Below are 24,672 nucleotides of genomic sequence, written 5' to 3'. Positions count from 1 at the left end.
TGGTAGATTTAAAGATGCCATTACAAAGTACACTCGTTCCTAAAAAAAAAAAAAATTATATGGCCCTGTAGATAGAAAAATGAAAGCTCTATAGCTCTTAGAAGGTGAGGAGGAAAAAAACGAAAATGAAAAAATGAAAGTTGGTGCCATTTTGGGCTGGGCTGTGAAAAGGGTTAATGGTGCCATTTTGAGTCTACAACTACAACCAAAACCACCTTTTTGTACATGGAAGTCAATTTGAAAACTTATCAAAATGGATGTACACAAATACATCAGTTTTTAGCAAAAATAAAAGGGGTGAAAAAACACACTAAAAAAAGCAGTGTGAACCCTGTCTTAGGATATGTGCACACTGCAGAATTCTCGCGGATAATTTGCTGCAGATTCCGCCTCTCGTTCCCGCCTGCGCCTGCTTCACTCTCCGCCAGTCCCATAGACTCCATTCGATGCTCAGGCAGATGTCCATTCTTTGGGCGGACGGCGGAATCCACCTGAGCATAGAATGGAGTCTATGGGACTGGCGGAGAGTGAAGCAGGCGCAGGCGGGAACGAGAGGCGGAATCCACAAGAATTCACTGTTTGCACATACCCTTACTGTTTTCGTTTATTTATAATGTAAATTTTTTCATAGCATTCGCCATGTGGGCTAATAAGATAATTTTATAGTTCAGGCAGTAAAGGATGTGATGTTACTAATATGTGTATGTTTTTAATTTTTCAGTAAAAATTAACATTGTGTAAGGGTTTTGTGTAGTTTTAGGGAGGTTTTTATCACTGGACCACACAGAGCTCCTCAGCACAGCGCCCCCTCTGGTCACAGTCATATCATTTAGGTATCTACTTCCCGCCACAAAGGGGTGCCGGCCGCCTGCGCACATACACCTCTTTGTATGGAGTCACTGGGAGCCAGTGGGATACGTCAGCGGCCGGCTGCCCTCGCGGGAGAATTGGCTCCCGTACAATCTCAGGAGGTTATTCGTGCGGTAAACTAAACGACTTCGGTTCCGACCGTTACCGCACAAAGGCCCGCGAGACACGGCGCAGAACCCTGGACAGCTCTCGCGTGAACGCGCTAAACTGCGCATGCGTGCTGGAGCTGTACACTCAGCAAAGCTGGCTGTAACGTGACTTCCATGAGTTAACGCTAGGTGGCGCTGCTTCCTGATAGTCACCGCCTAACAACATCGTGAGATAGAACAAAGGAATCTTTTTTTTATTATTTCGTTTAATAATACGGCGTCATTCATAAATATATCAGTACAGAGATAAGGTTCCTGTTGACAGAATTACCTTGGCTGTATACGCTACGTAGCACGGGAAGTAAAAGAGCCATCACGATGTATTCGCGTGAAAAAAAGCCTTTTATATCAAAGGAAAAGAACGCATGGAACTCTCGCGAGGTTTTCTGTTAACGGAAAATGTCGATCTTTTCCGAGCGCTTCGTTCTACTGTTCGGTCCATGAGGAGGGGAAGAAGATTTGCCTTTGGCGCCCTCTGCAGGTCAGAGCTTGGCATTACAGCGGTGTTCGGTGTCTGCGGGAGGAGCCTGTTCATTCGTTGTCTGCGGAAGCCGAGGCACCGGGTGGCCCGGGGACACCAGGTAAATACAGCACATGGGGCGGCCGTGGTCTGCGCTACAGTACACGGTGTCACCGGGGCTGTGCACACATGGCGGGCTGTGAAGCAGCGGCGATAACGTGCGGCAGAATGGACGCCGGGGCCTAGACGCATCAGCGCCTGAGCAGCCCCGGTCTATGTTCCTTTGTGAGCGCCGTTGCCGCCATGTTGTCGCGACTGTGTGAGGCCCGGGCTGTGCTCGGCCCCGGGAGGATGGGATGGTTCAGGGTGTTCGCGGGCAGTGAGGCCTCATAGGCCGGCGGCTTGGCTGGGCGTGTAGGCCGCTGGCGAGGGCAGCATGGAGGCCGCTGGGAGTCCCCGTGTGTGACGGTGTGTGCCGGGACATGGAGGGAGCTGTGAGGGGGCTGAGCATGGGAGTGCGGCCGGGCAGCACATGGTGGGAGGGGGCAGAGCCTGGTACAAAGAGCCGGGTACAGGCCGGGGGCTGCAGGCACCTCAGCCAACACCCCGCCACCTATCCCCCGCATTGTCCTACAGAGGAGCTGCTGGCACCCGGACATGGGAGGGCACCAGGGCTCTATGGCCTCCTCGTCTGTGCTGTGCCAGGGCTGTATGGCCTCCTCGTCTGTGCTGTGCCAGGGCTGTATGGCCTCCATGTCTGTGCTGTGCCAGGGCTGTATGGCCCCCATGTCTGTGCCAGGGCTGTATGGCCTCCATGTCTGTGCCAGGGCTCTATGGCCTCCTCGTCTGTGCTCTACCAGGGCTCTATGGCCTCCTCGTCTGTGCTCTACCAGGGCTCTATGGCCTCCATGCTGTGCTCTACCAGGGCTCCAGGGCTGTATGGCCTCCATGTCTGTGCTGTGCTGTACCAGGGCTCTATGGCCTCCATGTCTGTGCTGTGCTGTACCAGGGCTCTATGGCCTCCATGTCTGTGCCAGGGCTCCAGGGCTGTATGGCCTCCATGTCTTTGCCAGGGCTGGCACCATCCTGAGAGATTGTCAGGGACCCTCACAGCTTCTACATAGCCCCAGTGCTGGGGGTGAGGGTGGTAATAAGCCCTGCTCTATGCATTGTAGATGGAGAGGAGGAAAAATCTCTGCTATGTTGTCTCCCCGGGCAGGAGGAGGGGGAGGAAGAGCATGTGGCATGGAGGACTGTGCACAATGATAACATGCTCAGGGCTACATGGTAAGGAGGAGTGATGGCCGCCCAGCACACAGCCTGAATCCAGGGGAGGTGTGTCACTGCCGAGCACTACATGTGCTGCTACATCTTCCCCTAACCAATGAGAGACAGCCCGTCCTCGTGAGGGGATGGCATCCAGAGGGCGAAGCAGTCTCCTACCTGTGCCTGGCACACATACAGCACCAGGGGGGACACAGTGATGACGTCTCATACCTGTGCCTGGCATATGTACATAACAGGGGGGACACAGTGATGCCATCTCATACCTGTGCCTGGCACACATACATCACCAGGGGGGACACAGTGATACCACCTCATACCTGTGCCTCGCACACACATTACCAGGAGGGGAGGGCACAATGATTCCATCTCCTGCTTGTGCCTGGCATACACATTACCAGGGTGGGATACAGTGATGATTGATACCTGCTCCTGCCTAGTGTGAATGGTGTTCTAGGAGAGCTGACCAAATGTGTCTTTTTTTTTTTTTTTCTTCTGTGATACAGTGAATGATGCCATCTCACACCGGTTCCTGGCACACATACATTATCAGAGTGGGATACAGTGATTGATGCCATGTCATACCTGAGCCATGCTCATGCATTACCAGGGTGGGATACAGTGATGTCATCTTTTACCTGTGCCTGGCACACACAATCCAGGGTCGGATACAGCGATTGATGCCATCTCCTACCGGTGCCTGGCACACATACATTATCAGAGTGGGATACAGTGATTAATGCCATCTGATACCTGTGCCTGGCAGACATACATCACCAGGGGGGCACAGTGATTCCATCCCATACCTGTGCCTGGCACACGTACAATAAAGGAAATGTCCAAAGTCTTAGCTCATATGATGCTGGGTGCAGTATTTGGGACATAGCGCTCAGCTAAAGTTACAGAACAGTGTGAAAGCTTTTACTTTCTGGTTTTGTGTAAGAGAGGGGTGAGACAGCTGCACAGCCTGTTAAAGAGGTTTTTCAGGAAACCTTTATTTACCACCTATCAATAGGTTTTCCTGGAAAACCCCTTTAGGGTAGCTTCACACGTACCGTATCGCTGCGTATTTAACGCTGCGTGTTTGGTGCTTTTTTTTTTTTTTTTTTTACATGCGAGTTTTGATTTTCACATGAAAATCATGGGAAAATCAAAACTCACATGTAAAAATCGCACCAAACACGCAGCGATAAATACGCAGCGATACGGTACGTGTGAAGGCACCCTAAGGGTGCATTCACACACAAAAGAAGGTCGCAGCAAATTCGCTGCAATACTCGGTATCATTAAAGTCTAAGGCCCTGCATTCTCGCAGCAGATTTTTATTCCGCTGCAAGGCTATGTGCACACTGAGCAATTCTCGAGGAATTGTAGCTGAAAGTTTTGAGGCAGAATTTAAGCCCCCCATTGACTTCTATAGGATTCCTCTAGCAGATCTACAGCAGAAAATTCTGCTCGGAAATTCTGCAGTGTGAACAACAGAGCAGAAAACCCATTGAACACAATGGGACTTTGCTCTGTACATTTTTTACGGGAGGAATTTCAAGCTGAATTTCAAGCTGAATTCCTCGCCTTTTCCTCAGTGTGCACATACCCCAAGACTGTAGTGACAGCCATGTTTAACTAACAAGCTGCCGATCTGGTAAAAATATTAAACGGCTAATGCTTACCTGCCCACGCTCCCTTGTCGCTATCCTGCTCATTGACTGCCCACTCACTCAATAAGTGCGCTGTCCCAGAGACTTGACAGGGAGTGTGGACAGGAAAGCATTTACTGTTTATTTTTACCAGCCTGGCAGCTTATTAGTTAAACTTACCTGTCACTACCTTATTGCAGGATTTGCTGTAAAAATTGCAGCGTGAAATCTGCTGTGAAGTTGATACGTGTGACATGTGGTTTACCTTAGGGTAAATCCATATGCAGCAAATTTTTCTTTGTCACTATAATTTTTACTCCCAGACACTCAAGGGGTGAAATCCATATTTAGGCTATGTTCACATGGCGTAAGAGACCGTCTGCAGAAAACTGACAGTTCAGTATTTGCGGCGCCGCTTGAGATCCTGTCCGGGGCATATACTATGTGTATAGACTCCGGCCGGGATCCTATAGAAGAACATGCAGTGTAGCTATGCGTACAAAGTACGGCCGTTGTTGCCGATTGCAACAACGGCCGTACTTTTACGCTGTATGAACATAGCCTTAAACTGTGAAACAATAGTTGACGTGATGTCCGTTTTTTTATTTGTAAACCTTGAATTGAAGCATATTAGGGATCCACAATTCAGAAATCAAGGGCCATTCATACATCCACAATATACAGTCCATATATTAGAACTTAGACATTAGAACTTGTGCCATCATCGCTCATAATGACGCTGGGAGCTCTGAAACTCTTTTTGAATATTCGTGCTACTGTACTGGCACAGCAAAAAACGGTTTTAAACTCCTGGCAGTCGTCATGAATGATGCCGCCAGTAGTTTTAATGTCTAGTACACAGTATTCAGTACGTGCACGGACAGTATATTGAGTAAAAAGCGGGCGGAATCCGCGTGGAATCCCGCCCGTGTAAATGCAACATTGCTCCTTCCATAGAGAACAATGGGATTTCCGACTGCACACAGAGTAAATTTCCGTCCGGGATTCCGCGCAGAATCCGCATTCCGCCCAAAGAATGTACATGTCAATTCTTTGGGCGGATTCCGCTAGAGGAATCCTATAGAAGTCAATGGGGTTTGAATTCTGCTGGTAATTCCGCTTGCATTCCGCTTGATTTCCACAAATTTCCGCTCAAATTCTGCCAGAGCAGAATAGGCGAGGAATTTCAAGCAGAAATCTTTCAGCTACAATTCCTCGAATTGCTCAGTGTGCACATACCCCTAGAATGAATAGAGCAATGTCTCATTGTGTTCAATGGGATTTCCACTCTGTTGTTCAAACTGCAGAATTTTCTGCCGCAGATCTGCTTTCTGCCAAAGGGTATGTGCACACTGAGGAAAAGGCGAGGAATTCAGCTTGAAATTCCTCCCGTAAAATTTGTACAGAGCAAAGTCCCATAGTGTTCAATAGGTTTTCTGCTCTGTTGTTCACACTGCAGAATTTCCGAGCAGAATTTTCTGCTGTAGATCTGCTAGAGGAATCCTATAGAAGTCAATGAGGGGCTTAAATTCTGCTTAAATTCTGCCTGAAAACTTTCTGCTTCAATTCCTCGAGAATTCCTCAGTGTGCACATAACCCAAAGCAGTAACTTGTCACTTCTTTTGGCAGAATCTGCTAGAGGAATCCTATAGAAGTCAATGGGGCTTGAATTCTGCTTATAATTCTGCTTGAATTCCACTCGAATTCAGCTCCTATTCTGCTCAGAGCAGAATAGAAGAGGAATTTTAAGCAGAAATCTTCAAGCAGAAATTCCTTGTCTTTTGCTCAGTGTGCATGAGCCCTTTAAGGGAGTGCTCATGTGTTCTAATACCCCTTTTAGGCTATGTTCCCACTATGTGAAAAAGACGGCCATCATTCAGCAGTAAATAAGTTATTTGCATAATATTAGCCGTTGTTATAAAATAAGGGTTGTTACTTGTCACAAAATGACGGCTTTCCAATAGGGTTAGAGCCCGTGCAGGACCCCCATGTGCAAATTCTGTGCCAAATCCTGCCTGCTATCTGTTTGAATGGGAGGGCTCATGCACCTCCGCTGAAAGAGTTTGACATTCCGAAATTCCACTCGGAATCCCTTTCACACGTCCCATAAATTACGGGCTCTACAGACGGGGAAGCGGTGTCATGAAATGTTTCCCCGCCTGGCATGACATATCAATATCAAATTAGTTAAAGGGAATCCGTCAGCTCCCGGGCTTTACCTAAGGTGCTGACAGTGTGCTGTAGCTGGCAGCCCCCCCAGTGAGCATGGTGCCTTTTTGGTAATTTTTCGTGCAGTGGATTATGTACAATCTTATGTCTCCTACTGTCACAGAGCTGTTGTTCGTACCACACTTGTCATGCATCCTCCTCCCTCTCCATGAATAATCAATGCTGCCCAGCCTCCTGCTCGCTCAGCTGTCAGATTGCAGCTAAGTCCTCTATAGGCAGTTTGTCTCTTCACCCTAAGGTGTTGGAGCTGTGGTCTAGGGGTAACTCACCTGTCTAGAGACCTGCCAGCAGTTTATTCTCTGGTTCGAATCCCCTGATGGAAATTAAATAGATGGTTTTTTTTTTTAATTCTCATTATTGTATCATTTTAAGGTTATGTTCACACACACAGTATTTTTTCTCAGTATTTTGGTCAGTATTTTGCAATCAAAACCAGGAGTGGATTGAGAACACAGAAAGGCTATGTTCTCACACTGTTGAAATTGAGCAGATGGCCGTCATTTAATGGCAAATATTGGACATTGTTTAAAAAAAACAGTAATTATTTGCCATTAAATGACAGCCATCCACTCAATTTTAACAGTGTGTGAACATAGCCTTTCAGTGTTTTCAATCCTCTTCTGGTTTTGGTTGCAAAAATACTGTGTGTGAACATAGCCTTAAAAATGATACAATAATGAGGAAAAAGAAGACATCTATTTAATTTCCATCAAGGGATTTGAACCAGAGAATGAACTGCTGTCAGGTCTCTAGACAAGTGAGTTACCCCTAGACCACAGCTCCAACAAATTCAGAGCAAAGATTCTTTCAGAGATAACCTGCCTACAGAGCACTGATCTGCAATCTAACAGCTGAGCGAGCAGGAGGATGCATGACAAGTGTGGCACGAACAACAGATCTGTGACAGTAGGAGACATAGGATTGTACATTATCCGCTGCATGGAAAATTACCAAAAAGGCACCATGCTTACTGGGGGCTGCCAGCTACAGCACACTGTCAGCACCTTAGGTAGTGCCCGGGAGCTGACAGATTTCCTTTAAGGGTACAAACCCACTTGACGTATTTGCTGCGTGAATCAGTCTTAGGGTACAAACACACAGCAGATACGGAGCAGATACGCAGCAGATACAGAGCAGATACGCAGCAGATTTGATACTGTGTTCAGTTATTTAGATCTAATCTGCTGCGTATCGCAGCAGTAAATACGCAGCGTATAAGCCGTGTGTGTTTGTACCCTTAAAAATAAGCAGGCAAAACGCAGGTTGGCTTTATACAATTGTTCTGCGTTAAAATAAGCAATTGCGTATTTTTGAAGCGTGAAGCTACATGCGTTTTTCGCACAGGTTGTTAACAACTGATGCTTTGCTAACAACAAGCTTCACGCTTCAAAAATACGCAATTGCGTATTTTAACGCAGAACAATTGTATAAAGCCAACCTGCGTTTTGCCTGGTTATTTTTAAGACTGATTCACGCAGCAAATACGTCAAGTAGGTTTGTACCCTAAAGGTTAAATGGACAACAGAAACACATTGTGACTCTATGCTTAGAGAAGCTGGGCACTGACCCTTACGCAGTCTCATAATAGTAATACCTAGGCCAAATGGGTGGAAGTGCAGAAAGCAAAACAAATACAAGAAATGGGCAGAGTAATATCAATGTACCACAAATTAAGAAGAACAGACATGGTCACACTTCCTCATGTTATACATTGATCTACTGCTTCTCAGCCAGACATCAGGTAATTGGCATACATTATGATGAAACTGCTCAAGCCAGCTTGCCCGTTTAGAGCTTCATTTTAGGAGGGGAAAGTATATATATATTTTTTTTAATGTGCGAAAGTGGAAACATGAGCAGTTTATCTTATGAGCCAGTCTCCAGCAATCGTTCTGCATTTGGTTACTGGTGGCTGTAGAAGTTGGATGCAGCCCTTGGGCCACCGGTGATCAATTGCCACATGCTTGGGTTAGCTCATTTCTCATCAGCACATTATTCAGCCCCATGTTGTCTCATATTACAGTAAAATTAGGGGCCTCAAAATTGGATATGTACGTATGAACCTACGCTGACTGTTTATAGACCACTCTGGGCTGTCCTCATTGCTTTTATGTAACAGGTCATTAAATAGTGTAGAGAATAAAGCTGTAGTCCCTGTACAGTGTTTGCTGGTCTTCTCTAGCTGCCTCCCCAGGGTATGGGGGTTGTCATGCCACCCATATATTACAGTTGCTATGCAACATGACACAGACTGGATGTTTGGTTCTGGAAATTTTTTCCCTACATAATTTGTTTAGATTACTACCACCTGTTCAACGTGCAATGTGACCATCTTCCATTCAGCAAGAGAACATTTGTTGATCCAGCTAATCATACACCTGCAGAGAAACCGCAAGAGTCTAAGTTATCCAGCTGGAATAGCTGAGATAGGTATGTGTCAAAGCTATGGCTCTGAAAAAAGCTCTAAAACAGCAGACGCTAGGGGTGGTTTCTTACATTATCTGCTCCATCCTTGGGGCCACCGACATGTTGATATAGGGGGGGAGAAACTGAGCGTGCGTATAGACCATAAGGGGCTGTTCACACAAAGTAAAAAATGGAATTCCGCATCAGAGCTCTCCGCCGCGGAATCCCGCCTGCCTTTTGTTTCAATGCAACAGCTCGCGTGCTTCCCAGGCTCTCCACTGAGCTTCGTCAGACTTGGATTTATAAAGTGTTTTGTGTTGCAAAATCAAATATTTGCAAGGGGTATTCCCACATGCTATTACTTTATGATCAGTTAGAGCTCCACTGAACATAAACATTAAGAGGAAACAGTATAGGTGTAGCATTGCATCCTCTTCACAGTTTTCTTTGTCACCCACCTGGCTTTGCAGGGATCTGTATCATGCCCCTATTTGAGGAAATAAAGCCTGGTGCTTCCGGCCACCTAGCACATTTACTTTAATTAATAAAAAGGATGCAGTGCTACAACAGCACCATATACCCTAACTCAATATACTTGCATTCATATATTGCCTGTTTGAGGCTGGGTTCACACTACGTATATTTCAGTCAGTATTGTGATCCTCATATTGCAACCAAAACCCAGGAGTGGATTGAAAACACAGAAAGGCTCTGTCCACACAATGTTGAAATTGAGTGGATGGCCACCATATAACAGTAGATAACGGCCATTATTTCAATACAACAGCCGTTGTTTTAAAATACCAGCAAATATTTGCCATTAAATGACGGCCATCCACTCAATTTCAACATTGTGTGAACAGAGCCTTTCTGTGTATTCAATCCACTCCTGGTTTTGGTTGCAATATGAGGACCACAATACTGACTTAAATATACGTAGTGTGAACCCAGCCTTAAAGTAAAAGTAATTTTATAGGTGAATTTATGTATAAGTTAATAAGGAATATATAGTATGTGCTTTGTTCACACTATGACGTTATTTTTTATTCATTTTTTTTTACTTGCAGACATGGAGGGGAAAAAGTTGATTACGGCGACTGACACCCAGTATTCTGGCAACTTATTGCAAGCGTTAAATGACCAGCGGCTACAGGGCTTGTATTGTGACGTCACAGTTATTGTTGAAGACCGCAAATTTAGAGCTCACAAGAATATTCTCTCCGCCTGTAGCACTTATTTCCACCAGCTCTTCATCGTTGCTGGACCTGTAGTGGAATTAAATTTTGTTCGAGCCGAAATATTTGCAGAAATTCTCAACTATATTTACAGTGCTAAAATAGTTCGCTTGAAATGCGACATGCTGGAAGAACTGATAAAATCAGGAAAATTGCTAGGAGTTCCTTTTATAGCGGATCTTGGAATACCTTTATCGCAAGTCAAGAGCATGTCTGGTGAATCCAAGGATGGTTCTCCTGAAGCTCAGTCTAATTCTGATCCGAAATCACGAGAATCCAAAAACCTGGAGATGCCAGTCATTGGTGAATCATTTTCTTTATCATTCTCTAAATCCACGTCAGAAAATGATTTTCATGTGATTGAGTCTGATGATGATGACGACGATGATGATGTAATCTTTTGTTCAGAGACTGTACAAGCTAAACCAGTGACTCCAATAAAGAAAGAACCTGTGCAAACCCCAACTCCTGATTCTAATCAGCAAGACTCGGATACAAAGAAAGCTACACCATCTAGTCAACCTCAGCAGCCTAATCAAAACACTAAATCTCCAACCCAACCCCCTTTAAAAAACACGGGTCCTGCATCAGGAAGTACAGATGCAATCCCATCTTCTCAAAATCCTCCGAACGGTTCTGTTGTCCCTCCTGCTCCACAGCCTGCACCAGTTACAGCTGCTCCTTCAGTTCAGACTTCCCAGACTGCTACCACTTCTGTTACCACACCATCACCCCAGAAGCAAACACCCCCTGATGCTAATCAAAACTTGCCAAAACTACAACCAATTGGTATTATTCAGCCCAAAACAGAATTGATATTAGATGGAAACGGCATCTCTAATTCTCCTGTTTCCTCAGCTGTGTCTCTGGAACAGCCACCTACAATTACACACAAAAATGTGTCCTTCGATGGCGTTCAGAAAAAGCAAGTGGTTACCTTCAGCCCCGGATCATCATCAAAACCGGGAGAGTTCAAAATTAAGATAGCTGATGTTGTTTCAGGAAGCAGTAAAGAGTCGTCAGAGCCTCGACGCATAATGGATGGCAAGAAAATCATTACATTGGACACGGCATCAGAGATTGAGGGATTGTCAACAGGATGCAAAGTTTATGCTAACATTGGAGAGGACACATACGACATAGTAATCCCTATTAAGGACGATCCTGAAGAAGGTGTGCCCAAGCTGGAAGATGATGATGATGGGTTTCCAAATCGTAAGCGAATGAAACTGAAACACGATGACCACTATGAGCTCATTGTTGATGGAAGAGTCTATTATATCTGCATTGTATGCAAAAGGTCATACGTTTGTCTGACAAGTTTGCGAAGACATTTTAATGTTCACTCGTGGGAAAAGAAATATCCTTGTCGTTATTGTGAGAGAGTCTTTCCTCTTGCAGAATATCGTACAAAGCATGAAATTCACCATACAGGTGAAAGAAGATATCAGTGCTTGACTTGTGGCAGTTCCTTTATAAATTACCAAGTCATGGCTTCACACATTCGATCTGTTCACAGTATGGACCCTGCTGGCGATTCAAAGCTTTACCGTCTAAATCCATGCAAAACATTACAGATTAGACAGTATGCGTACATATCTGAAAATACCAACGCTGTCCCTGTTATAAACGATGGTGGAATCGTGTATGACATTGACCCAGACAAATCTGAACCGGCATCTGCCGAGAACCACTCTGGCGATGGGCCAAAACCTGTAAATTGGGACGATATCTTCATTCAGCAGAACAACCAGAACATGTTTAAACCAACTACTCCGGAGGGCAGTACAGAATTTGAGTTTGTTATACCAGAATCCTATTAATCATATGAACATTTAAGTTTAGTATATAAGGAACATGGAGTACATGATCTTCAGGTGAACTGCTGTAAGGATTTTTTTTTTAAATCTTAATTCCACCATTTTAATATAGCCTACAATTGGCATAGTTTTAGTCTTTCTTATAGGTTACAACCAGTATGTGAGGGCATCTTCACAGAGTTCTCTTAACCAGCCAGTGATGCTAAATTTACAGAGACTATTGCCATAATTTGGATTTTACAGTCATTTATAGGAAATAGGCGCATTACTTTTAATAATAAATAATAAAGATGTGTGTATTACATTTTCGCAAAAGTTGTTCCAGTGTGAGTTAGACAGACCTACTTCCCAATACTTTAGGCATGTTTGCACTTTAAAAAAGAAGAAATCTCAATGTTGACATTCATTGGCAATGTCTAGATAGGTAAGCTAATTTAGTGGTCTGATATGTGAATGTTCTCTCTGGATTGTGAAGGGGCCAGAATCTAAGTTCTTCCATTCTTTTCAGGTAGTAGAGAACAGCACTCTTGTGTACTTTGCATGCTACGTTCCCAATCCTGATCCAAATATGTGTAAGTTTTCACATTTTCTGGACCTCAATGCAGTTTTCATTGAAAGGGTTTGTCCGCGCTTATAAATAACATGGCTGCTTTCTTCTAAAAAGAACACCTCTGCTGTCCTTAATTTGAATGTGGGTTTGAAGCTCATTTGCATTGAAGTAAAAGGAGCTGAATTGTAATGCCATACACAACCTGGGGACAGGGATGGTGCTTTTTTTGTAAGAAAGTATAGCTGTGCTTTTTCAAAATTTGGATAACCCTTTAAAGCGGTAATCCAGGCTTGGAAAAATATGGGTGCTTTCTTCCAGGAACAGCTGCACTTGTTTTCTAAATGTGGGTTTGGTTTTTTGGCTCAGTTACAGTAAAATGAATTGCAATACCACACCCACCCCAAATACATGCTGTTTTTGCAAACCCAGCTATGCTTAACACTAGAAAACCCATTTTAAATACACATTTGTTTTGAGAAGCAGAAACATGGACTGTCCTAATGCGTCTTGGAAAAAAGCAAAAAGGAATTGCATTGCGCTTTGGAAGATGTAAAACTTTGTACAGGAGCACAGTACTGTGTACAGTGCAATCCGTTTTTTGCAAAAAAACAGATGCATTTGTGTGCATCTGTTTTGATACGTTTTTCCATTGACTTGCATTATTAAAATAAAGGATCAAAACAGATCAGTTTTTTTTTACGTACACAAAAACGTAGTCAACCTTATTTTTGTGCATCCGTCAATGAAAAAAGGGATTAAAATGGATGCACACAAATGAATCCGTTTTTGGTTGGGGTTTTTTTTTGCAAAAAATGGAATGCAAAAACGTAGTGTGTGAACCCAGCCTTAGGCCACATCCACATGTCTGTATAATCAGGCAGTCCAAATGTGCCCGTATTTGTAATTTTTGCAAAAAAATTATGTTTGTGGATGTTATGAACATTACCCCTGTAAAGTGGACAAATTTTGGACATTTACATTGACTTCTATGGGTAAATCTGTTCCCTAATTACCACCTGTACCAAGCACAGCTCAGCTCCGTAAAGGACGTGTGAATAGGCCATTTAGTGAACAATGACAGGCCCTATTCCACCAACAGATCTGACGACAGATTATCTGCCAAAGATTTAAAGCCAAACATAGGAGTGGATTTGAAAAGCGGAGAAATCCAGTCTTTCCTTTATGACCTGTTCTCTGTTTATAGTCTGTTCCTGGGTTTGGCTTCAAACCTTTGGCAGATAATCTGTTGTCAGATCTGTTGGTGGAATAGGGCTTTTAGTTTGTCCATAATTGCAGATCCACAATTACATAAACCATAAAAGAGAAACCTGATGAAAACAAAATAGTTCCTGAAAAGAGGACCTATTAACTTATAGACCTACTAATGTCACTGTAAGCTTCAGACATACTTGAGAGGTTTCATTCACAGATCTTGGAAACATCCCAACATGTAATTTATTGTCACATTTACTGTAAGGATGTATAATTGGTTTCCCTGTAGTATCAGAACATTTTTAAGGCACAATTTTTAAAAACGCCCAAAGGTTACTGTGCTTTTGAGTTTTATTGATAACTCACATAAAGGTTATAAAGCATATTTTCAGCCCAGTTGGCTTCTGTTCACTGTAATCATATATTTACAACCCAAACAAATACAATGAATTGCATTTCTGCTGAAAAGCAACTGATCTCGGTAACAAAATATTGCAGAAGGTAGCAGTACTAAAATTTTGTAGTCACTTTGATTCCATCCATGAAACTTTTTTCTTTTTTACTCCTTTGTCATCCTAAACATCCTTAACAGCTGTACTTAACTCTTGTGTATGTGAATGTCATATGGTTTAAAATGTTGTACTATTTTTTACATTGTCTATGCAAAAAAAAAAAAAAAAAAATGTAGGGGGTCACATTATCCTTCTGCACGTTTTTTTAATTCTCGGTTCCATTAAAAGCAGTTTCATTGTCTTCATTGGGTTGTGATGTAGGGCTGATTTTACACTGGCATTTTACGCCTGCAGGTCCCGCCCTGACAGCAAGTGTCATAAGAGGCTGCAGTCAGGCCAGAACTTGTGCTCGTAATACTGGTGCAAAAATGCCCTTGTTAAACCGGCCTTTTACTGTGATTTGTGCAATGTTTTCGAAAGGATTAGGTTTAGAAAAACATGTCGGCTTTCTTCAAAAATTGCACCAACCTTGTCTCCAGTTTGGGTGTGGGTTTTGTAGCTCAGTTCCACTGAAGTTACTGAAACTAAACTAATACCACACACAGATGGCGCTGTTTTTGCAAGAAAGTAGCTGTGCTTTTTCTAACTGTGGATAACCCCTTTAATCAACAATCTGTAGCCTTATTAAGTGCAATTTGGGATTATGGTCAACATGTGCCCTGACACCACAAAACAGTAGTAGAGTGTCCTGTTAATATTCTTATGCTACTTTGGATTTTGACATATATCCCTAAGCTTACAGGGCTTGGAAGTGCAAGACAGATTGAAGTAGATTTTCTGGGAACTTTAGCAGATATTTGCTACATTGTAACAAGATGCCTTCCCATATTGGCCTTGTTTCTAATTTAGATAAATGAGGATTTAACTTTTTCCCCATTTGGATTTGACAGAGAAATTATTTTTATACATATGACTTTCTTTTTACTGTAGACTTGGTTACTGCATATTAACAGAGTTTCCTTTAGGCTAGGTGTATGTATGTAATTTTCCTTGCTGTGCACTGTGGGCCACCTATTCTTGCAAAATATGTTTCATTAGCTAAGCATTTCTACTACATGCTTGATATGAATGATCTGAACTGGGCTTGATGTAGTTAGCATAGTACAAGTAGGCAAATCAATATGGGCTTTTTTAATGAAGACTTGGTAAAACTAGTGAGACTTGTTTTTTATGTGTGATTATATCTTTGTGGATACATTATATTGTACAAAGACTAGGTGCAGGTATCTGTATATATAATCGAAAAATGAGGGATAACTGCTATATTTTAATGCCTTTTAATAGGAAAGTGGAAAAAAGGTAGCCCAAGTAGTAGGACAGAGGAGCGGTTCAAAGCAAGGTAAAGCTCAATCTTAAAATCACACGGTTTGCGGTTTTAACAACTTTTTATATTAAAGCATATGTTTTTGTTTAATATGAGATACCTAGTTACTTAAAACTCTGGACCATGGATTTTTACACCCCTACTATAGTATGTTATACTAACACATTACACACTCAGTATTGCTTTGGTATATCATCTGCTTTGGAAGGAGTAAGTAAACATATTTCTAGCTGTGCATTGAAGACTGGACAGCTTGTGAGATGACAGGTTACAAGTGCTGGGGGTTCCACAATTGCAAAAGCTCCACAGTTCTGTACTAGTTTACAGTGGTGACTACTGCTCAAACTGCCAGCCAGAAAATTGCATACGTGGCATATACATTGGGTATGCCATAAATGTCTGTGGATCCCCAGGGTCTGGGTAATTCCCCTTGTGTAAAGTGTCTTGTTGCTTTTATTTCATTTTGAAATCATTGATAAAAAGAAAAAAAAAAAGTTTACAACTCTAAATTAAGTAATTTAAGATGGAGATTAATGGTCCAGAATAGCATTAGACAGGGAGAAAAGGCTGACATGTCTTATTTGGTGCTTGTGTAACAAAAGTATTGGTCTGGACAACATGGGAGGGTTACATAGACACAGATACTACTATGAGAAAAGTTTTCTGAAGAAACAGCATGCTATTGAATCATGTAACCCGTTCCTGCAGTATTTATTTAGACCGTTGCACTTATAAATATTTAAGACTTGAACTATTACTCTGTCTAAAGATGCTAAACTGCAAGCAAGAAAAGCCGCTACAAGTCCGTTAATATTGGCACAGCATTATTTCAAGCCTATAGTTGTTAGACGTCTCTTGTATGTTAAGGTTACAGTTCTAAATTTCAAGAAAGTTTTTTTTTTTCTTTCTAAACCCTTGCAATATTGCTTTTCAAATAGCATTCCACTAGTATGTACAGAAAGGAAACTGTGTCAACGGAGTATTCTGTTGTCACTACTCGTCATGGAATGCATATGTTTGTCTTTAAGAAGTTGGGTTGTATATCCTTATTCTTCGATGAACTTTTTCTGAAATGATTTTATTTGGTACCAGTCATGTTGTATATATTATACTTGTACAGCTTTTTCTTTCTTTTTTTTTTTTTTTTAGTTTTCTTTTTTTAAGTCGTGTGCTACTTTTCACTAACAGATACTTGAGCCTTTAGACTTTAGAGCTTTATATGGCAAACCAATAAACATTTTTCAGTCTTACTTGTGTAATCATTGGAAACAGTTTCTTTCAGTATATGTACTTAAGGTTAGAATGAATGGAAAGTGTTACTAATGTTCTAATGTAGTCAAAGCAAGCCACCAAATTCCAATATACAATAACCAGTTACTGCTATTTAGTAAGGAAATTAAATTTTATGTTGCACAAAACAATAATATACACACAACCTAAAAACCTGATGATATAGTGGTGGTAATGGCTAAACCATACATATATTTACTGTGTGTGTGTGTGTGTGTGTGTGTGTATGTATAATATATTACATAAATTGGGTGCTATTACAGGAAGGTGGAATGGACGTTGCCTAGGCTGTGTACCTGCAATCTGTGATCCTGAAGATGTTTCTCAAAGGTAAATCTAGGCTTTGCTCACCACCCCTCCCCTTTCTGTATTTCTCAGTAGCAGTGCAGTGCTTAGTGTAACTCTTTACTTACTGTAATGCGGGTGCTGTGTCTTTAATTTTTACTCGCATAGTACTTTGCATCAGTTACTTTTTCTCCCTCCACATGCCATTTATAATACTGTACTGTGTAAATCATCAGACCAGCACAATTCCAACTTATTTTAATCCAGTGCACTTTTTCCAGCAGTAAGTCATGCAATAAGAAGAAGTAGGTGCTGTGATTGGTTAGAGAAGGAAATGGAAGTTGTGGGTGGAAAAGAATTAGAATTAGCTGTGCACCATGAAGGGGACTTTCAGAGGCTCCACAACAGGAATTCCAATTTTCCACAGAAAAACGTGCTATGTCTACAGTATGAAAAAAAAATACCACTGCAGTGGTTGGTTGAAGAGCCAACTTAACTCTGTTGAGGGTAAAACCTGATTGATCTTGGAGGGATTTAATTATATCTCATTTAACCTCTTAAGGACATATGACGTACCGATACGTCATATGTCCTCATTAGCACTTCAAAGCGGGGCCGCCGCTTTGAAGCGCCGCAGTCCCGGGTGCCGCGTGTAGCCCGGGACCGCCGCTATTAGCGGGCACGGTCTGATCGCCGTGCCCGCTAATTAGCTAATCGGAGGCAGCCTTTCCCTGGTGTCTAGTGGGGGAGATCTCCGTTACTGATGCCGGCCGGGGACTCATCCAAGATGGCGCCGTCCCCGGCTCGGCACTCGTTTACTTCCGGCTGCAGCAGCCGAAAGTAAACAAGTGCCTATCTCATTGATCTCTGCAGCATATCTATGCTGCAGAGATCTCAATGAGAGATCAAAGTATATATACTAGAAGTCCCCCAGGGGGGCTTCTAGTATATGTGTAAAAAAAAAGTGTTGTTTATAGTAAAAAGCCCCCTCCCCCAATAAGTCTGAATCACCCCCCTTTTCCGAGGTTTTAAATAAAAGTAAACAAATAAACATGTTTGCTATCGCCGCGTGCGTAATCGCCCGAACTATTAATCACATTCCTGATCTTGCACGGTAAACGGCGTCAGCGCAAAAAAATCCCAAAGTGCAAAATTGCGCATTTTTGGTCGCATCAAATCCAGAAAAAATGTAATAAAAAGCGATCAAAAAGTCGTATATGCGCAATCAAGGTACCGATAGAACACATCATGGCGCAAAAAATGACACCTGAAACAGCTCCATAGAACAAAGGATAAAAGCGCTATAAGCCTGGGAATGGAGCGATTTTAAGGAACGTATATTTGTTAACAATGGTTTGAATTTTTTATAGGCCATCAGATACAATATAAGTTATACATGTTATATATATCGTTTTAATCGTAACGACTTGAGGAACATATATAACAAGTCAGTTTTACCCCAGGGCGAATGGCGTAAAAATACAGTTCCCCCAAATAAGAGAAATGCGTTTTTTTTTTTTCAATTTCACCACACTTTGAATTTTTTTCTGGTTTCGTAGTATACTTAATGCAAAAATTCAGTCTGCAGTTGCAAAGTACAATTAGTGACGCAAAAAATAAGGGCTCATATGGGTTTCTAGGTGGAAAAATGCAAGTGCTAAGGCCTTTTAAACACAAGGAAGAAAAAACGAAAACGCAAAAACGAAAATGGGCCCCGTCCTTAAGGGGTTAAAGGGCTACTTAGGAGATTAAAACTGTATGTTAAATACATAGCTTGAGGGTACAAACACTGGGCGAATCCGCTGCTGCAAATCCCTGCCCTGTACACTTAATGGCAGACAAACTCGCAGCGGGATTGACATCCCGCTGTGAGTTTGTCAGCCTGCTCTGTTAACCCCCCTGCCGCCGTAGCGTATACATTACCGGGTCCCTGCTCCAACTTGCTTTGGGGCTCCCGGCGTCTTCATGTCCCACACGCTGCTGACGAACTCGCACCAGGATGTGCATCCTGCTGCAAGTTTGTCTGCTATTGAGTGTACAGGGCAGGGATTTCCAAAAGAAATCCGCTGCAGATTCGCCCAGTGTGTTTGTACCCTTTAATAAAGTTAATACTTTATAATATATTTGTAATATAGCTTTATTAAAAAAATGTACACTGCTCAAAATAATAAAGGGAACACTAAAACCGCATAATATAACTCCAAGTAAATTGTGCTTCTGTGCAATCAAACTGTCCACTTAGAAAGAAACACTGACAATCAATTTCACATGCAATTCGCAAGACACACGTAATAAAGGAGTGGTTCTCCAGGTGGGGACCACAGACTACTCGGTACCTATGCTTTCTGGCTGATGTTTTATTCACTTTTGAATGTTGCTGGTACTTTCACACTCATGCTAGCATGACATGGACTCTACAACCCACACAAGTGGCTTAGGTAGTGCAACTCATCCAGGATGGTATATCAATGTGAGCTGTGGCAAGATGGTTTGCTGTGTCTGTCAGCGTAGTGTCCAGAGGCTGGAGGCGCTACCAGGTGACGTGGAGGCCATAGGGCAACAACCCAGCAGCAGGACCACTACCACTGCCTTTGTGCAAGGAGGAACAGGAGGAGCACTGCCAGTGTCCTGCAAAATGACTTCCAGAAGGCCACAAGTGTGCATGTGTGTGCAAAAACAGTTAGAAACCGACTCCATGAAGATAGTATTAGGGCTCGACAGCCACCGATGGGGGTTGTGCTCACAGGCCAACACCATGCAGGACGCTTGGCGTTTGCCAGATAACACCAGGATTGACAGATTTGACGTTGGAGCCCTGTGCTCTTTACAGATGAGAGCAGGTTCACACTGAGCACATGTGACAGAGTCTGGAGACGCAGCGGAGAGCGATCTGCTGCCTGCAACATCCTTCAGCATGACCATTTTGGCAGTGGAACAGTAATGGTGTGGAATGGCATTTCTTTGGAGGGCCGCACAGCCCTCCATGTGCTCGCCAGAGGTAGCCTGACTCTCATTAGGTACCCAGATCCTCAGACCCCTTGTGAGACCATATGCTGATGCGGTTGGCCCTGGGTTCCTCCTAAAGCAGGACAATGCTAGACCTCATGTGGCTGGAGTGTGTCAGCAGTTCCTGCAAGATAAAGGCATTGAAGCTATAGACTGGCCCGTCCATTCCCCAGACCTGAATCCGAGCACATCTGGGACATCATGTCTCGCTCCATTCACCGACGTCACATTGCACCACAGACTGTGCAGGAGTTGGTGGATGCTTAAGTCCAGGTCTGGGAAGAGATCCCTCAGGAGACCATCCGTAACCTCATCAGGAGCATGCCCAGGTGTTGCAGGGAGGTCATACAGGCACGTGGAGGCCCCACACAATACTCAGCCTCATTTTCACTTCTTTTAAGGACATTACATCAAATTGGATCAGCCTGGAGTGTGTTTTTCCACTTTAATTTTGTGTGTGACTAAATCCAGGCCTCCATCTAATATATGGCTGGGTAGATCATGGCAACCGCAGCCTCTCTAGAGGGAGCCGTGACTGCTTTTACCACTTTGTGCTAGGAACAAAGGGAGTCCAAACAACACACACACACACACAGTATGTGAGGCAGAGGGCCAAGATGCAAATAAATTATTTTCAAAACAGTCTCTCTGCCTCTGCAAAATAATTGTCCCACTTAGGGTTGAAGTAGGGCTCACATCAACCATTTACTACAATACATGCTTCCATAATTAAAGTCTTGCTGTGAGAATATACTATTGCTTTATTTTTCCAAGACACCCGCACTATATGGGAACATTGCATTAATGTACTCACAAACCCCTCATTCCATTGTAAACAAATGAAGTCTCTAAATGTCACCAGAAACCTCTCAGACATGGAGGTACTGTGTCATGTACATTACATTTGAAATTTTGAAGGATTTAACATTAAAATTATTTTTTATATTTATAGGCCATTGGAATGAACCAAGGCTGTCAATATTGGGTTCACCCAATTAATACACTCCAGCCACATTATGGACATATCAGACAACTGTACCAGGAATTGAGGGAGTAAGTATATATGTAAATGGTGTTTATACTTTGAGAATGTGTTATTGTTTTTTGTTTTTTTGTTTTTAAATAGGTATTCTGATAAATTCATCAAGTTCACACGGATGCCAATGGAGGCCTTTGATAAGCTGGTGGACATTTTGGGTCCTCATGTTCAATGTCAAGATGCCACAAGCCATCACTGCCAAAGACCGACTGCTGATCACGTTGCGGTGAGTATTCAGTTAATTTTTTAGGCAATGTATGTATGATATGTCAAATTCCACTTTTTACAATTTTTTCTCAGAAAGTTCATGTTTCATTAATCAACATTTATTTTTATAAATTAGTGGTTATTGAAACACGTTTTTGTGAAAGGTAAAATGTGGATTATAAAATGAGAACTGTAAACTAATATATTTTTTTTTTTTTTTTTATCTTTTTCAAATTTCTCACAACAGTGGAGAGTTTTGCACCGTTGCACCTCCAATTCCGAGTTGGGAAATCAACCATCTCTGGAATTGTGAGGTCAACATGCCACATGATTTGGGAGTACTTGCAGCCCATTTCAATGCCCAGTCCAACTGAGGAGACATGGCTGCAGGCAGCAGCAGGCTGTCAGTCTGTGGCCAATTTCCCGAACTGCAAAGGTGCCGTCGTAAGCATGTATGAGTGCAGCAGCCATCGGGATCAGGATCACCTGATGGCGGTGGCTGATGCCTCGTACAAATTTCTTGCTATCGAAGTCGGCGCCTATGGAGGTACCAGGGACTCCCAAGTGCTGATGACATCGTAATTGGGGAGACAAGTGCTCCAAAATCAGATGACTCTTCCTCCATCACGGCCCCTTCCGGGTACCATGCATCCAGTTCCCTTCGTCATGGCAGCGGATGAAGCTTTCCCGCAGATGACGAACCTGCTGCACCCATACCCACAGAGGGGACTGGATGCCCGGAACAGAGTCTTCAACATGAGGCTGAGCCGGGTACGACGCTTCATGGAGTGTACCTTCGGGTTCATGAGTAGTAAGTGGAGGGTCTTCACCAGTGCAATGCAGTTGACAGCCTCATCAAAGCTGCATGTGTGCTTCACAAGTTTGTCCGTGACTATGAAAGTAGTCCGGACGTAGAAGTGGACACACATGAAGCTTTGGATGACTCCACTGTCAACTAGGGCTCAGGACGGCAATCCAACTGTGCTGTATTGATGAGAGAAACCTTCGCGAACTACTTTATGTCCCCCGTAGGTGCTTTTCCCTGGCAGTTTACATAGCCTCAGTGGTCAGCACTCGCTCTTTGGGAGTTATGGCTTGTACCCCAGCTTATCAAAGGCCTCCATTGACACCATCCTCTTTGCCTGGCAACGGGATGCTGGATGGAAATCACACGTGAGTAGTGCTCTGTGCTTGCTAATATTCGTATGACAGATAATAAAACTGTATGTATGTGTGTGTATAATATATTATATACACACACATACAGTTCTATAATCAGTAGAGATGAGTGAACTGGATTCGGGTTCGAGTCGATCCGAACCCGAACGTTCGGTATTTGATTAGCTGGGGCTGCTGAACTTGGATAAAGCTCTGAGGTTGTCTGGAAAACATGGATACAGCCATTGACTATATTCACTATATAAAACTATTTAAACTATATTCATGTTTTCCACATAGCCTCAGGGCTTTATCCAACTTCAGCAGCCACCGCTAATCAAATGCCGAAAGTTCGGGTTCGGATCGACTCGAGGTTTGCTCATCTCTAATAATCAGTTTAGATGTAAATTTGTGTATGTGTCTATATAATATATGTCTATATAATATATATATATATATATATATATATATATATATATATATATATATATATATATATATATATACACATACATACATACATACATACATACATACATACATACACACACACACACACACACACACACACACACACACACACACACACACACACACACACACACACACACACACACACACACACACACACACACACACAAATATGGGTAAGTATGGGTAAGTTTTTGAGGCTTCCTTCTGTTATTTGGTGGTGTCCCTCCATTGTCCAACCCTTCAAGTGTTGTCCCAAAGTATGCCGACATGCTGGAGCGAAACCACTTTTAAGTACAGCTTTTTTGATTGCCTATGCCTTACTACACATTATACACCTAATATATATGTGTGTGTATATATATATATATATATATATATATTTATTGCAGTGCAATGATAGAATCCAGGGATTTCGTTAAAAATCCCTGAAAATGATGAAATGACCACGCTGTTACATTGTTTCCCTGAAGAAAGTCATGAATTTGATCAAATCCCCTACACCTTTCGAGGAAATTATGGAATGAACAAGTGAGTAGTTGCCCGCCACTATGTTTGGCGGCGGGGCCAAACGGAGCAGAACGGCACACAGGCAGGCATATGACGGCGGGGTGAACGGGGAGCAGAGAGGCTATACAGTAAGCAAATTCTGTCTTGCAGGGGGAAATGATAGAACTCATTCCATCATTTCCCTGAAAGGGGTCAGTGATTTGATTAATTCCCTTACTTTCTTCAGTGAAATGACGGAGCAGCATGGAGATTTCATGATTTCCTGGGATTTGATCAAATTCATGGATTCTATCATTTCACTGATAATTTAATTTATTGAAGAAAAAAAAAAAAAAAATTATATATATATATATATATATATATATATATATATATATATAATCTATCCCTGAAAAATGTCAGAAGTCGGTGGTCGTCTTATACACCAGGTATTGTCGCTCCATATGGTGGGGTGGCTCAAAAATGGCCGCATCACCACCGTATGGGGCGACCATTTAAGAAAAAAAACAAACAGTTAACTCACCTGGGCCTGTTCCCAGCCTCCACGCGTCTTCTCCGCTCCCGGCGCAGCCAGTGTGCCGTACACTGACTGCGCCGGGGATGCCCGAAACTCCTTAGAGCAGCTGAGTGTCTAATCGGAGACGCTCAGCTGCTCGGGAGAGCTTCGGGAGGCTCCGGAAGTAATCGAAGCCTCTGTCATTCTTCCAAAGCTCTCCCGAGGAGCCGCACGTTTTCGATTAGACACTGCTCGGAAGAGTTTTGGGCATCCCCGACACAGTCAGTGTATGTCACACTGCCTGTACCTGGAACACGGGAGCGGAGAAGACACGCAGAGGCTGGGAACGGGCCCAGGTGAGTTAACTGTTTGTTTTTTAATTTAGCTGCAGTTAACCCCTGCCTGACCGCGGGTTAACATTTTCTAGCGTATATTCGGCGAACCCCTGACAATCTTCTTGAAAGTCAGGGGTCATCTTATAAGCCTAGTCGCCTTATACGCCTGAAAATATGGTGTGTGTGT

At 42.9% G+C, this 24,672-nt stretch overlaps 1 protein-coding gene across 4 annotated transcripts; it reads left to right on the top strand.

Moving 5' to 3' along the window:
• The first annotated feature begins 1,101 nt into the window (after window positions 1–1,101).
• Window positions 1,102–21,442, top strand: ZBTB33 (zinc finger and BTB domain containing 33). 4 transcript variants are annotated; one of them, XR_011364831.1, is made up of 5 exons: window positions 1,102–1,600; window positions 10,103–15,703; window positions 17,242–17,308; window positions 21,222–21,322; window positions 21,396–21,442. XR_011364831.1 is itself a non-coding variant. In XM_069986700.1 (2 exons), exon 2 carries the CDS (start codon window positions 10,105–10,107, stop codon window positions 12,091–12,093), a length of 1,989 nt encoding a protein of 662 aa, XP_069842801.1. In that variant the 5' UTR covers window positions 1,102–1,600; window positions 10,103–10,104; the 3' UTR covers window positions 12,094–16,914. The 4 variants fall into 4 exon arrangements, 2 of the variants coding, with proteins under 2 accessions (XP_069842801.1, XP_069842802.1); XR_011364830.1 differs by having other exon boundaries at window positions 21,222–21,413; XM_069986700.1 differs by lacking the exons at window positions 17,242–17,308; window positions 21,222–21,322; window positions 21,396–21,442 and having other exon boundaries at window positions 10,103–16,914.
• Window positions 21,443–24,672: the final 3,230 nt, after the last annotated feature.

Source organism: Dendropsophus ebraccatus, chromosome 10 (genome assembly GCF_027789765.1).
Source record: "Dendropsophus ebraccatus isolate aDenEbr1 chromosome 10, aDenEbr1.pat, whole genome shotgun sequence".
NCBI classification, from domain to species: Eukaryota; Metazoa; Chordata; class Amphibia; order Anura; family Hylidae; genus Dendropsophus; species Dendropsophus ebraccatus.
This window is presented reverse-complemented; position numbering and strand designations above follow the sequence as displayed.

Bases quoted from the DNA above. Each gene is read 5' to 3' on its own strand.
- ZBTB33 (XM_069986700.1), top strand. From the start codon at position 10,105: ATGGAGGGGAAAAAGTTGATTACGGCGACTGACACCCAGTATTCTGGC.